This window comes from Apis mellifera, linkage group LG16 (assembly GCF_003254395.2).
Source record: "Apis mellifera strain DH4 linkage group LG16, Amel_HAv3.1, whole genome shotgun sequence".
NCBI classification, from domain to species: Eukaryota; Metazoa; Arthropoda; class Insecta; order Hymenoptera; family Apidae; genus Apis; species Apis mellifera.
The window spans coordinates 6,236,258-6,250,067 of NC_037653.1; the positions used below are offsets into that span (position 1 = coordinate 6,236,258).

General features: G+C 34.0%; 1 protein-coding gene and 2 non-coding genes across 3 annotated transcripts; all 3 read right to left on the bottom strand.

Annotated features, from left to right (window-relative positions):
• Positions 1–282: 282 nt before the first annotated feature.
• LOC113219331 lies at positions 283–444 on the bottom strand. The gene has a single exon (XR_003306353.1). It is a non-coding gene; the product is annotated as a U1 spliceosomal RNA (small nuclear RNA).
• A 941-nt stretch (positions 445–1,385) lies between these two features.
• Positions 1,386–1,547, bottom strand: LOC113219330. The gene has a single exon (XR_003306352.1). It is a non-coding gene; the product is annotated as a U1 spliceosomal RNA (small nuclear RNA).
• An 864-nt stretch (positions 1,548–2,411) lies between these two features.
• LOC100578618 lies at positions 2,412–3,717 on the bottom strand. The gene is made up of 3 exons (XM_006563192.3): positions 3,546–3,717; positions 2,924–3,238; positions 2,412–2,856 (listed from the first exon to the last, which is right to left on the bottom strand). The coding sequence occupies exons 1-3, from the start codon at positions 3,583–3,585 to the stop codon at positions 2,825–2,827; spliced, it is 387 nt and encodes a 128-aa protein (XP_006563255.2). The 5' UTR covers positions 3,586–3,717; the 3' UTR covers positions 2,412–2,824.
• Positions 3,718–13,810: the final 10,093 nt, after the last annotated feature.

The window sequence follows — 13,810 nt, forward strand, 5'->3', positions numbered from 1 at the left end:
ATCCTACTAAAAAAGATGACAAGTCTAAATATGCTTGTCACCGGTTGCAACATTGCAGCTTAATTATAAGACCAATGATCAGATATTGCAATTACGACTCGAATTATAAACGACGTATAAAAGATGATAGGGTATGAGATGTGAATTATATTAAAAACTCTTTCAACATTCCAACTTCTGATATTATTACTTTACCTATCACGTTAATTGCTACTATTTTAACGAGAATTGATAAAGAATTCTTACGAGTGATAATGATTTATCTTTAAATGATATATTTGACCGGGAGAGCGCGAACGCAGTCCCGACTAACAAAAATTGTACGTCCGAGATACCCACATTAGGGGTATTCGCAGAGGTCAGCCCAACCGTAGTGCAATGGGAGAGCCTCACCCTGGAGGAACCGCCTTGATGATCACGGTAACCTCTACGCCAGGTAAGTATGCTTTTATCCGGTGCTTCGAGTGACTTAAGCCCCTGCAATACAATTGTAACTGCGAGAAAACGTGTGCATCTAGCACTACATAACGGGAATTTTTGGAACTAACGACAATCGATCGAATTTTAACCCTATCTCTGTCTTACTATTAACTCTTAATTTAAATCTAACTCTTATTTTAAATCTAAGGTAAAATAATTTCTTTAGTAAAAATCTATTTTAAAAAAGTTGGAAAATCGTGCAATTAAAAACATTAAAAATTATTACAATTAATTATTTGTTCCGATCGCATGTAATATTGTAAGTTATAATTTGAATTTCTTGGAAGTTGTAGTCTACTGTATGTAATTTGGTTGACTATTATCGCCGGCACAAATACGTGAATTAACATTGAGACTGTTCATTTGAATACGGAATCATTATTAGGCGTATGTACGTGCTTAGACATTGCACACGAAAACGAGACACAAAGGTAATATTTAATCACTTCATACATATAATGGTGTAGTAATTACAGAATATTATTACTTTGATAAGCACTTTGAATGAGATAATGATTACGAAACATGAAATATACAATGCTAAAAATCATAAATGAAATATTTGATATCAAATATCAAAGTTGAAGTAGATCCAGATAATTTTTTACATTTAATATACACAGTTTATACGATACACAGAACTTGAAATAATAAACAAAATTTTTTTATAAAAATGGCTTTTTATAGTAGAGAGAAAAAAATACGTTAAATTCTAAAAGGAATAGGAAAATAGTGAATGAAATGGATAAGTACAAATAAAAAAAAAAATTGTGTGGAAAGGAAATAAATGAAAAAGTACTTTCTTGAAATATTACTCGAACAACAAATTCCTAACACACTGAAGTAAATTTAAAAAGTAATTATTAAATTGGACGTATAACAATTTCCTTTTGATTATGAATTATCCGGGATAGCGCGAACGCAGTCCCGACTACCAAAAATTGTACGTCCGAGATATCCACATTAGGGATATTCGCAGAGGTCAGCTCAACCGTAGTGCAATGGAAGAGCCTCACCCTGGAGGAACCGCCTTCATGATCACGGTAACCTCTACGCCAGGTAAGTATGCTTTCCTCTGCTTCTTTGACTTACTTAAGCCCACAGCGTATAATTCTAGCAGCGAGAAACTGAGTATAGATAGCGCTACGTAACGGCGACTTTAGGAACTAACTACGTTTTACGAACCTGACCATCTACAATTCCCATTTTAATTTCAAAATCCAATTATTTAATGACAAATACAAAATAAAATTTAATATTTCCCTTAATATTAATAAGTTCTACTAATATTCTTTTAATAAATAATAATAATAAATATAATTAAAACGCAATATAAAATTTTTATTCTTATGATTGTTTTATATTATGTAATATAATATAAGCGATTCTTGCAACATAATTTATTAAATGAACGTTAAAGCATAAATAAAATTAAAATAAATTAATTAGTACGTAATAATAAGTTGCATTAACTATTAATAATATAATTATAACCTGCATAATAAACTTCATCAATGAATATTTCAAACGTGCATTACAAAATAATTTAATAACATTTATAAATATTAATTTTTAACAAAGACATACTCCCTATGACTTTTTATGACGTTATAAGATAATCTTCAAGAAATTTAAATAATCTATAGAAATTGCTATGAAAATTATTCATTCAAACACTCACGTTAAAGATATTCACAGAAATCAATTCAACCACAAAATGCAATGAAAGAGTCTCAACCTCAAATTGCTTTCTTGATCACAGTATCTCTAATATTAGATGAATACAATAATATTTTTATTGTATTCATCTAATATTTTCAAAAATGAGAAATCAAAAGTATTTTCCTTTTCCAAATCCAAGGATACAAAATTTCAAGGATATTTTTCTGATTGATGGAATATAATATATATATTGAAATTTGTCTTCTCAATACATTTGTTAATAATTTTTAATTTACATTGTACAAAATTGACATGATATACATCAACACACTATTGTATACGAATATCCATAGAAAATATTATTTAATTCCACATATGTATTTCTATTGATCTCAATTATTTATTATTACTGCCTAACGTGTGAAATTTCTATAATCTTTCGTAATACAAATAATACATATTTCTATGCAAACATATTTATTTTCCATTTATAAAATATTCGCGTTCAAATTAATCACGTGAAGCATACATGTCTATAATCTTCAATAATAATAATATCTCGTATATATATATATCGACGTACCAAATTGCAAATGAATTTACTAACCTCGTCGTACCCCCGTTCACAGCAAACAAGACGAAGCCACGACGACTAATTTACAGAAGAAAGCAAAAAACCTCTTCAACACTCTCCATCCCGTAGCTTGTAATAATCTGAAAACACGAACAGGTGAAACGTTTCGATTGAATCATTACTCAACGATTCGTAGTTATTACTTACTGTTTCTAAACGCTCTCGCGACATGTTTGATCGTGTCATTCACCGTGACAGTCGAAATTCGTAGTATCAAACAGCGATTGTAACACAACATATGACAAACGCTTGGAAAGGTACGATCATTGAATTCGCGATTTCGAGCGCAAATAACTCGATCGCCGTCGCCATCGCTATCTTCTTTGTTCAACGCCGATACGTTTCTATCTCCTTCGGATCCGTCAACCTTTACCTTTACCACGTCGTCGCAATGATCGCAATCGCAACGAGGAACGTCTTTGGGAGGCGTGTACGTTTCCACCGTACTGGCAACTATAAATACTGAATTACCATGTTTTCGAGTGAATTCCATGCAATTTCATACGTTTCTACTGCTTCGAAAGCGAAGGGTAATTTTGTAAATGACCGATTTATAACCGAGCGAGTATTAATTTCCCCGTGTCTCTATATTTTCAGCTTATTTATTTCAAAAACGAGACTTTGAAAGGGAAAGTAAAAAGCTTGAACGATAGTAGCGTTAACTGTTAATTGGAATGTTAATTGTTTGTTGTATTACGTATGTTACGGACTTGTTACTGTTGTTTGCGTAGCATGAAATTCGTATGTGAAATTTGATACGTAAACCTACGTATTATAATTACTTTACACGACGACCACGACGACTGCATGGCGCGAGACGAGGGCAAACGAGAGAGAGAGAGAGAGAGAGAGAGAAAAAAACAGGAAACTACGGAAAAACGAAGTTACAAAATCAATGAACAAGCTCGCAGACGTTACCAGTGCAAACTGAAACTAACCGATGAATATATACGATGTTGTATTTAGCGTATTGCAGTGCCGTGTCATAGATTAATTTTCATCATGTTTATCGAAACTTTATTTCGTATTCAAAAAAATTTTTTTAAATAACTTCAACTATTGACAGAATAAATTCGACGATAAAAAATTACTCTTCCTATTTTATCATTGCGTATAATATATATTTTGCCATAATAAAATAAAATGAAATTTATCGAAACAAAAATTGAATTTAAATTAGAGAATGTGTGTAAAAAAAAAAAAATTAAAATTTCTCATCAGAGAGCGGAAATAAAATGTACACGAAATTATTACGAACATATGATTTCAATTAATGTTTATTTACGAAAAATAAAAGATAGTCGAAAAGTTGTAGATACGAGTACGTTACTGTTTCATTGTGTGTCAAAGATATCGTCATAGTGGCCTTTGGCATCGGCACACTGACATTTGATATCAACACGGCAAAAAAAATTCAATACATATCGGAGATATAGTGGCAGACATTTGATCATGAATAAAATATCGTAATCTTTTTTCCACTCTTTGTTATATTTTTTTTACCAAGAAAAACTATCTACGTAATGAAAAGCGAATGTATCGTCTACGAGAATGTTTTTTTTTCTCCCTCTCCCCCACCCCGATTATTTATTATCTTTTCATATACCGTGAATTTTTTGAAAAAATACTTTCAAAAACTCAGCATCGAATTGCTACGACTCGAGTCAAGAATGCGTTTATTTTTATTTATAGAAAAGTATTTTTCTCTCCATTTTTCTTCCTTTCTATACAAATATCATCTTTATGCTAATTCCTTTCGTAATACGTTCTAAATGATATAGTAGTTGTCGATCTATAGAGACAGAAATAATAACACTGAACTCTCGTTTCCACCTTGACCCGAAAGAGAAAAGAAAAATAGCGAAGGTTAAGGTTTATCTCCATGAATTAAACTGGTGAATCCCAGTATATATATGCATGTTTAAATAATATCTCCTTAACGAATACGGAATAATTTGCCGGAAGTTTTCAGCAATCGAAACGTGAATGTAAAAATGACGAATGTAAAAGAAAATTATTCGTTAAAAAATTAATACACAAATGAATTTGGAAACAATTCTGATTCTTTTCCTTGGCGCAACGAAAACAGTGAAAAGAGTTATTTAGAAAAAATAACATTTTTAAGAACGTTTAATAACTCGAGGGTAATACGCCGCGACGCGTATGATAAAAAACGAAATTCTTTCGTTTAGGCTATTAAGTTTATGAGAGTAATAAGGTTGCTTCACGGCCGAGGTAATTCAATAACAACTTACAACGAGCATACATAGCCGCGCGATTATTGTAGTAAATTAAACATCCCCACCACGAGTCCAGCAACGAGTTGAGAAATGTCGATAAAAGTCGAGAGCCGTCCCGGCCTGTGACTTAACGCCCGAATCTTTGAAGTTTATTGGCATAACAATAGGTATTTCGTGGCAGCTGACAATCGCATAATGTTGTGACTTATGAACTAATTTACATCTTAATCCGAGAGGGCCATTGTTCCACTCTATTATTGTTCAAGAGCTCACTTGTGTCTAAGGGTGGCGAACTTCGAAGGGCTGTAAAAACACGTCGTATTTACACTCGTCGATTCTCAAGTTCTGTCAATGGCGGAGAACACGTGGAAATATTTTTGTTTTATAAGGTTGAATAAAATTTCATCATTTTTCTTTTCCAAAATCGAAGTTTCACACGACGAATAAAAGGGTTAAAAGGGTTCGATCAAATATTTAACGAAGAAAGATTTAATTAAATTTTAACTTAATGACGATTGATCTCTTTTTTTTTTTTTGATTCAATTTATTTTTTTATATCATCGAAGAAAACCGATCGATTTAACGTCGGTATGATAAAAATATACGCTATCGTTAATTAATTTCGTCATATTTAATCTTCTCTTCGAAATATGGAACGTTCAATTGTACACCAATCTCTAAACGAATAGTAAGCGAGGTTGCCATCGAGCAAACGAATATTCCAATTTTCAGATGACATAGCTCGTCTTTTTCTTTTTTATTCGTCCTTTCTCCGTCCGCCACTTGACTCCATTAAGCCGCTTCCAGACCCTGTCGTTCTGCCTTTACATTTTCATTTTCGATAAATTCGTTATAAAGGAGCTCAAACGCAATCAATATTAGCCATCTTATAAATATTCTTCTACTTACAACATTTTATACCGATTGTTCCCGACTGATACTTCTCTTGTATCGAAAATAACCCCTGCCCCACTTTGCGCGAAAGTATCTCTACTGATAATTTCGTTAGAAATAATTAAATTTAAAAAAAAAAAAAAAAGAAAAAAGAAAAATTATAAATAAAAATTCTCGAAAGTGAAGATATCTCGTCCTATAAATTTTTTATAACAAACGATATATCGATTCGATTATTTTCAGGTATTTATTTCATTCACGAAACAAAAAATATAAAAATATATATTATACAGTTGGAGAGATCGGAGGATCTCGTACGATCAATTTATTTATTGCTTTTCATTTACCGTATCGGCTTTTTAAAATATTCCATTCATTTTTACCAGTAAAGTAATTCGTTTAACTATTTCCTCCGAGCTAGTTTCGTTTATTCGATTAATATATATCGAACGATACGAACGAACTTGTGTACAATCCTGATTAATACGTACGTGTGTACAACGATATATAGTGTATCGTACGGTTGATCGTAATGATCGGTATGAACGCGGCTTTACATGCAACAGAAACGAAACGTGATTTCAAAAGAGGGGTATTGAAGTGATGGATAGTGTGAGGGTTGGCTATGGTAGAAAAAGGGTATTGGAGGGTGAAGAGGCCATGGAAAATTGTCAATCAGTACGAACCATCTAGACTTGATTACAACCACCCCCAGCATTGGACTTGCAGTTTGTTTCGATGTTTCGAGAGATAGCTAGTTGAATTTTTATGCTGAGATAGTGGGGTGACCGGTCACTTTTACGGTATCCGTTGTTTGCGTTGTATCCGCGGTTCACAGATTCCTTTTTACCATTTTTCCTCACGTTCGATGATCATTTTCAAGGCTTGCGCGACATTATTTATATACTCGGATCGTGTAAACAAATAGTTGCAAGATAGAAAAGACGCAGGCCCGTCAAAGGGAAAATATCGCATTGAATAAATAAACCCTTTGTAAACAAATCACCCAAGAAAATTAAAGAAAGTTCATTCGTATTACGCGGATTATGTGTTATAAATATAAAAAATTTATATTTAACATTAACGTTTTAATAATTAAAAAAAAAAAAAAAAAACTTCCTATTATCGGGACGAAATTTTCCCTCGTAGTTGAATTCTCACACCCTGTTTCTAGACAATTCTAATTCTTGATTTCAATCGACTCTTCGACTTTCAATTTCTTTTTCAGTTTATTTTACCATCTCCATTGTTATACGATCAAATCAATTTCAATCAACGTATTCAATGCTGCAAAAATTCAAAAACGATTACCGTATCGATCCGTATACGCCGTCTCTCTTTAAAACGTAGCATCCTCTTTACTTCTCTCTTTCTCTCTCAAACATACATATATTCGCATCCCATCGAAAATCATTTTCGTAACAAACTTTCTTCCTTCTTTTCTCTTCCCCCCTTGTCAAGTCAAAATTGCAATGTCGTACATAACGTAACGCAAAGAACAGAAACGAAGAGAATCAATTGATAAAAGCATACGCGTCGCTTCGAGACACGTGACCGGGCCGTGCCCAATCCCCATTCGTCAACCTCCCTGCATTCGCTGTATTCCCGTGTCAATAATAACGACCAGTGGATGCAAACCTAGTCCCACGGAGCTAGGACCGTGGAACTAGTCGTTTACGGCCGGCGCGTCTCGCTGCGAAGCACGTGCTCGTGCGATTACGCGCGGCGTGGAGGGGGGGAGGATAAGAGTTCACACGGGAGAAGGATACGTGAATGGATGCGACGCGTACACAGCGTATAAGCGTCGACTATCCTTATACCTAAGTGAGCCGTAGCAGTGGTAGTAGTAGTAGTAGTTTCGACCGAGGAAGAGGGAAAGTAAGATGGCTCCTCATCGAGTGTGTACGAAGGCTTAGAAAGGAGTTAAGAAAATCTTCTGGGAAGAGTGAGGGAGGTTCTGGGAGGAGGAGGAGGAGATCGGATGGGAGAGCGATATCGAGTCTATCCGCTCGGGGAAAGTTTGCAATTCATACAGTTCATGCGGAAATTCATTGTATCCGATTAATCCCCCTCTCCTCGTCGTTTATTTTCCACCAAAGTTATCTTTAAATTTAGATCGGAGGATAAATTTTGTTTCGACCATTTCCCCGAGTAATAATTACAACTTCGACAATTTTTGGATAAATTTTTCAAATATCTGAGAGGTATTTTTCATCTTTCTTTTTTTTTTTTTGGAAAATTCGAAGTAAGAAGGAAGAAAGGAAGGGCAAATTCGAAACTTCGACGCGCGACAATTTTTGGATAAATTCTTTTCTTTTTTTTTTGAAAAATTCGAAGTAAGAAGGAAGGAAGGAAGGGCAAATTCGAAACTTCGACGCGCGACAATTTTTGGATAAATTTTTCAAATATCTGAGAGGTATTTTTCATTTTTCTTTCTTTTTTGAAAAATTTGAAGTAAGAAGGAAGGAAGAAAAGACAAATTCGATACGCGATAATTTTTGGATAAATTTTTCAAATATCTGAGAAATATTTTTCATCTTTCTTTTTTTTTTTTTTGGAAAATTCGAAGGAAGGAAGGGCAAATTCAATACGCGACAATTTTTGGATAAATTTTTCAAATATCTGAGAGGTATTTTTCATCTTTCTTTTTTTTTTTCAAAAAATTCGAAGTAAGAAGGAAGGGCAAATTCGAAACTTCGATACGCAATTTTTGGATAAATTTTTCAAATATCTGAGAAGTATTTTTAATTTTTCTTTTTTTTTGAAAAATTCGAAGTAAGAAGGAAGGAAGGAAGGAAGGGAAAATTCGTGAATTTGTTGCAGATTTTTCACTCGGCTCGATTGGCCGTGTAATTTTATTTCATCGGGGAGGCGATGAAATCGTTGTGATTTGTGAGCAATTTGAAAGCACGTGGCCACGATCACCGGAAGCAATTCTTTGAAAGAAATTTTCAGATAATACAATTTATCCAGCAGCCGTTGCACACGTGCTATGCGTCAAATAAGAGATTACGGCACGTGCTCGACATTATCATCGTACAAAAGATTACGTAAACTTGGAAACGATTCTATTCACGCGATATATCGTTGTTGCGCGCCTTCTCTTTATATCTTTACTTTTCATCGTGAATCACTTTCTTTCATTGTTGTAATTCGAATGTAAGCGAATATAATAAAGACGCGAAAATCAAAGAGACTTCGACTTCAACCTCTTTTTTTTTTTTTGCACAAGTTTAAAAAATATTTTTGAGAGATAGAATTATTAGAACAGCGACTTCAATCTCTTTTTTCTTTTTTTTTTTTTTGCACAAGTTTAATAAATATTTTTGAGAGATAGAATTATTAGAACAGCGAGAACAGTGTGTATAACAAATTCGATGATCGATATATATAACGGGTGATACGAGTCGAATGCAAAGAAATTTTATTGGCTTCGACGTTAATGGCGGCGGCCTGGCAGAGCAAGAGAGAAAAGAACGATGAAAAAATTTAATTAACAGCCGGCGCAAAGGGCAAGGTAATTTTGTCGCACTTCCAAGGAATCGCAAAGAAAGTCTGCGAGGGATGGCGAGACATCGGAGACATTTTCCCAAGCATACAAGATCTGAGAAACGAATGGCAGGCTCTGCTCCCCCCTTAAAATCTACAGGTTAAAACAGGTAGCATGGACGGATATGGAGTTAATAGATTGAGTTTTCCAATTTGCAAAAGTACTTTCTAACTATTAATAAATTATGAAACCGATGCCCTAACGCACGAGGACTAATTTCCAATAGAGCGATAAAGTTCCAATTGATGTACGATATCAGAGAATTTTATTTCCCGAGAAACGTATCCTCGAGTTAATGTAGATTTTTTTTCATGAATATTAAATGGAATTATTATTGCGTTTAATGTAAAAAAATATGCATCAATTAAGTGAACTCACTCTGCCTTTGAATATATTACGAGACAATATTCAATTAACTTAATTTTCGCCGATGAACATTTACAAATGTTTAACACAAGTATCCCAGAGTATAAAATATAATTTTCCTTCCCCTAAGTAAAATCTACCCCTAGGAAAACGTAATTACCATCTCGCGTAATATCATCAAGAGTGCAAACAAAACGCGTTTCACTCTCGAAATATTAAAAATATCATTATCCAAATATAAACGATGTAAGAATTTAACCGAAAATGAAAATGAAAAGAAAAAAGAAAGAAAATCTATAATTCATTATCACGTCTTACATATCGTAGTTTCGACAATCGATCGTTTTTACTACATAAATGACACGATGTACGCATTTTACCAGATCCTACATTCTCATTGTTAACCGAGTGTTTCAATTTGATGTCCCCCGCTATTAATCAAAAATTCGTTATGCTTCTCCTTCGTACGCTTTCATTAATCTTTGATACGAAGCGAAAAGAAGAAGAAAAAAAAAGAAAAAGAAGAAAAAAAAGAAGAAGAAGAAGAAAAAAAGTGCATCGTATTATCGCGGCGAGCCGATAAAACGTCGTGAAAAAAAAAAAAAAAATCTCACCTATCTGGCGTAGCAGCATACCGTGGAAATTAGTATTCAAAGGGGGCCGATAATATCGCGTTAACGGGCTTTTCGTATTAGGAAACTTACCGAGAGTATTGATTTTACCAAACCTTTAAGGTAAACTGCGTCGAGCGTACGAGCATTTCGTTTGATTGACGAATTAACCGTTCGTGAAACTTTTCCTCTCCGTGTCTCGTTTTTCCTGCGTCGTTCAATCCCGCTCGTTTCGTCACGGCCAATCGCAATTACGCGATATAATTTGAGAAGAGAGAAGATTTTTCAAGCTTCGATTGTGTTTAAAAAATTTAATTTGAACACGTATAAACTCTTATAAACACGTATCGTCCGTCGTAAAATCCGTTGGAAAACAGATTAATTTTTTCGGTTGAAACGATTGATTGAACTTAAAATCGTTAAGACAAATCGCAAATCGGGAATGATGAAGTTTTTTTTAAGGACGAAATTCATTATGATTCTGTCGTTTGTCGCAGCACGGCAACGCGTTAACAAGGCTCTTCGTGAAAGGCTCCTCGGTTAAAAGCGCGAGGGCGTACAAACGAGAACAAGATAATGAAATAAGCAAGATGAAACGAGATACCATACGTTGTCGTAACTTTGCTTTCCAGCTGGCCAAGCGGTGTAACAGCGACGACACCAGGCGGTTCATCAGTTCACCCTGTGGCGAACGCGAGGCTACTTCCATCCTCTTTCATCCCTCCGTACATCCGTACTTTCTCTCGGGGCCATCAAACTCCATCCTCCCCCCTCCCCGATCCATGGTCTTCCTATAGCCCCGACACATACCCCCCTCCTTCCTCCCACCCTTATCCACGCGAGGATCGGACAAGGCTGACCTTTACTCGTTTGACCAAAGAGGTGAGAGATCCGCTTACGCTTTACCACGAATTTGAGATTCCGTAAATCCAGCAAAAGTTTGAGACCTAGCGAGTCGCTGGCTTTCCACTTATCTGGCAAACATACATAGGGTAACGTGGGAAACGGACGTGGGCTACGCCAGTTCCCGACACGATGGACAGAAATTGCGACGTAACGCCGAAAGGAAATCCATGTAAATTCTAGTTTCCTTTTCCTGGGAATCGGGATTCGGGCTATCTACCATTTACTGTCCGCCCGGCGAAATATTAACGGGATATTTCGATTCCTGCGGGACACGTAATGGATTTGGCCCCAACAACGCGTATTCATAACACTACGGATCCGACAAATCGGCGAATTTGAAACTAATACAGATGGAATGGAGCGGGAAAATTTAGAGTAAGTAATTAATTTCTCGATTTGGAATGTGTATATATATATCAGGAGAAATATGGAATACGGTGATAATTTCTGATTTTGATAATCAGATTTTCATCGGAGTTTTATTTATTTTGCCTCGAAGACATGGAAAAATATTTAATTCGATCAAATATATCGGAAATATGACGAATGGTTATTCAATAGATTTGACTTTTAGTTGAAATATGTAGATAATGCTTATAATCAGATTCTGGCGTATTCAAATTTCATTTGCACGTGTGGGCGTTGTATCGATAAATCTTTATTTGTGTTGTACAAACAACGCTCGCTTCAATTATGTATCGAAAGCATTAATCAGCATGATTGAACTCATAAGCTGTAGTATACTAAACTCAAGATGGATAAATTGGAATTACAATTGTATTTTATTTAAACGAAAATTTAACTCGTTCGATTATTAATGAACGAATAAATGAATGAGTAATGTTATAACAATACTTATAATAACAATCGTAGTTATGAAATATTGATTTTAAAATATATCCACTACCGTAGAGGAGCAACTATTTCAAACCGTTTTATCGGAAATCTTAATTGTTAACGAAAATAACGAAATCGGAATAGGTATAACGAGATATAAAAGAAGAGAAAATGCACTATCTAGTTCGCTTTTGTTCGTGATATATATGTGTGCATATATATATATATATAGGAGTATACACTTGATTCAACAAAGCAAATCAGACTTCGACACGCGAAGTAGGTATGAAGCATCACGCGAGGTATACCCTCCCCTTGGCCAATCTTTTTCCTCGCTTCTTAGCCTTGCTTCCTTGTGAAATTAGTGTCAAGCTAATTTCATGGCTGAATTTAGAAAACTTCTTTTGATCGTGTGTCTTAATGTTGCCCGACTAATTCTCTACGATCACCCCCCTCCCTCCCTCCCTCCCTTCACCCTCTCTTCCATTTCTCTTTCTTCCTGATACAATGCCATTTCCATGAAATAACAATTGCTTTTTAACGTGAAGTGCATTATGAAACTTTTTTATCGAAACAACTTTTGAACTTTCACGCGTTTACGAAAGGGTATTAACATGCGATTGTTAAATATATTGCGATAATAACTTCCAGTAATATCGAATTTGTACCAATATAACTGATATGATATAGCAATGTAATCTAGTTTTTGTATTTGACTATATTTTATTCGCGCCATGCGCCTGCGCAGTTCCTATTTGTAAGTATCTACACATACATTTATTCTACATACGTATGAGTATGTATATATATATATATACGTATAATTAAAATTTTCTACCAAAGAAGGATATCATATGTATATTATTTACTTTTTGCTTATGAGTAATATTTATGCATGCACGATAAATTATTAATGATAATAATGATAGTATAGCAATAAATTGAAACATGATTTCGAAAATCATTTATAAAAGTTTCAATGCTTGTTCACGGCGTCTTTTAAAATATAGATTCAACGAAAGAAAAAGTTTGTACTTACAATCATTTATGTTGATTTTAGTTTCCTTGAGGATATCGGAATCTGGCACGCACTAATTAACATTATATTGCACTTATATAACACTTATTTACAATATAAAATTAATTAAATTAAGACGATACGATCACTGCTCTAAATAGCACACCAAGTTCAAATTGAACTTTCAAATACTTTAGTTCCATTCCTGTCGCAAGAGTGCGTAAGAATCTCAAGTGCCAACCTAAAGAAAAAAAAATCGAATATTTATTTAACTGCAAATTTTTCAAATAAATAATATTTGTATGATATAAAATCTTCAAAATGTATGAAAACAATAATAAAATTATACAAAATTTTATAAAAAATAATATTTCATAAGATTTCTTTTAAAGTCTCTAATTTACTTTTAAATTTTAATTTATTTAAAATTCACTTCTCTTATGAATTTTAAAATTTTGAATTTTTAAAGACATTATTAAAGACAAATTGTTTAAAAATATATTTTTATATATTTTAGTATTTATTACTTTTTCTTATTCCATATTACATATAGTAATTTATCGCCATCTAGTGTCCGAATTCATAAACTACGTGTATACATACGAGAAATTG

What these genes read in the sequence shown, in the direction of transcription:
- LOC100578618 (XM_006563192.3), bottom strand. Translation starts at nt 3,585, where the DNA reads ATGCAGTCGTCGTGGTCGTCGTGTAAAGTAATTATAATAC. An exon ending in GTGTAAAGTAATTATAATAC is followed by an intron (nt 3,239 to 3,545) that starts GTAGGTTTACGT and finishes ATGGTAATTCAG; the next exon opens with TATTTATAGTTGCCAGTACG. An exon ending in CGCGAGAGCGTTTAGAAACA is followed by an intron (nt 2,857 to 2,923) that starts GTAAGTAATAAC and finishes TCGTGTTTTCAG; the next exon opens with ATTATTACAAGCTACGGGAT.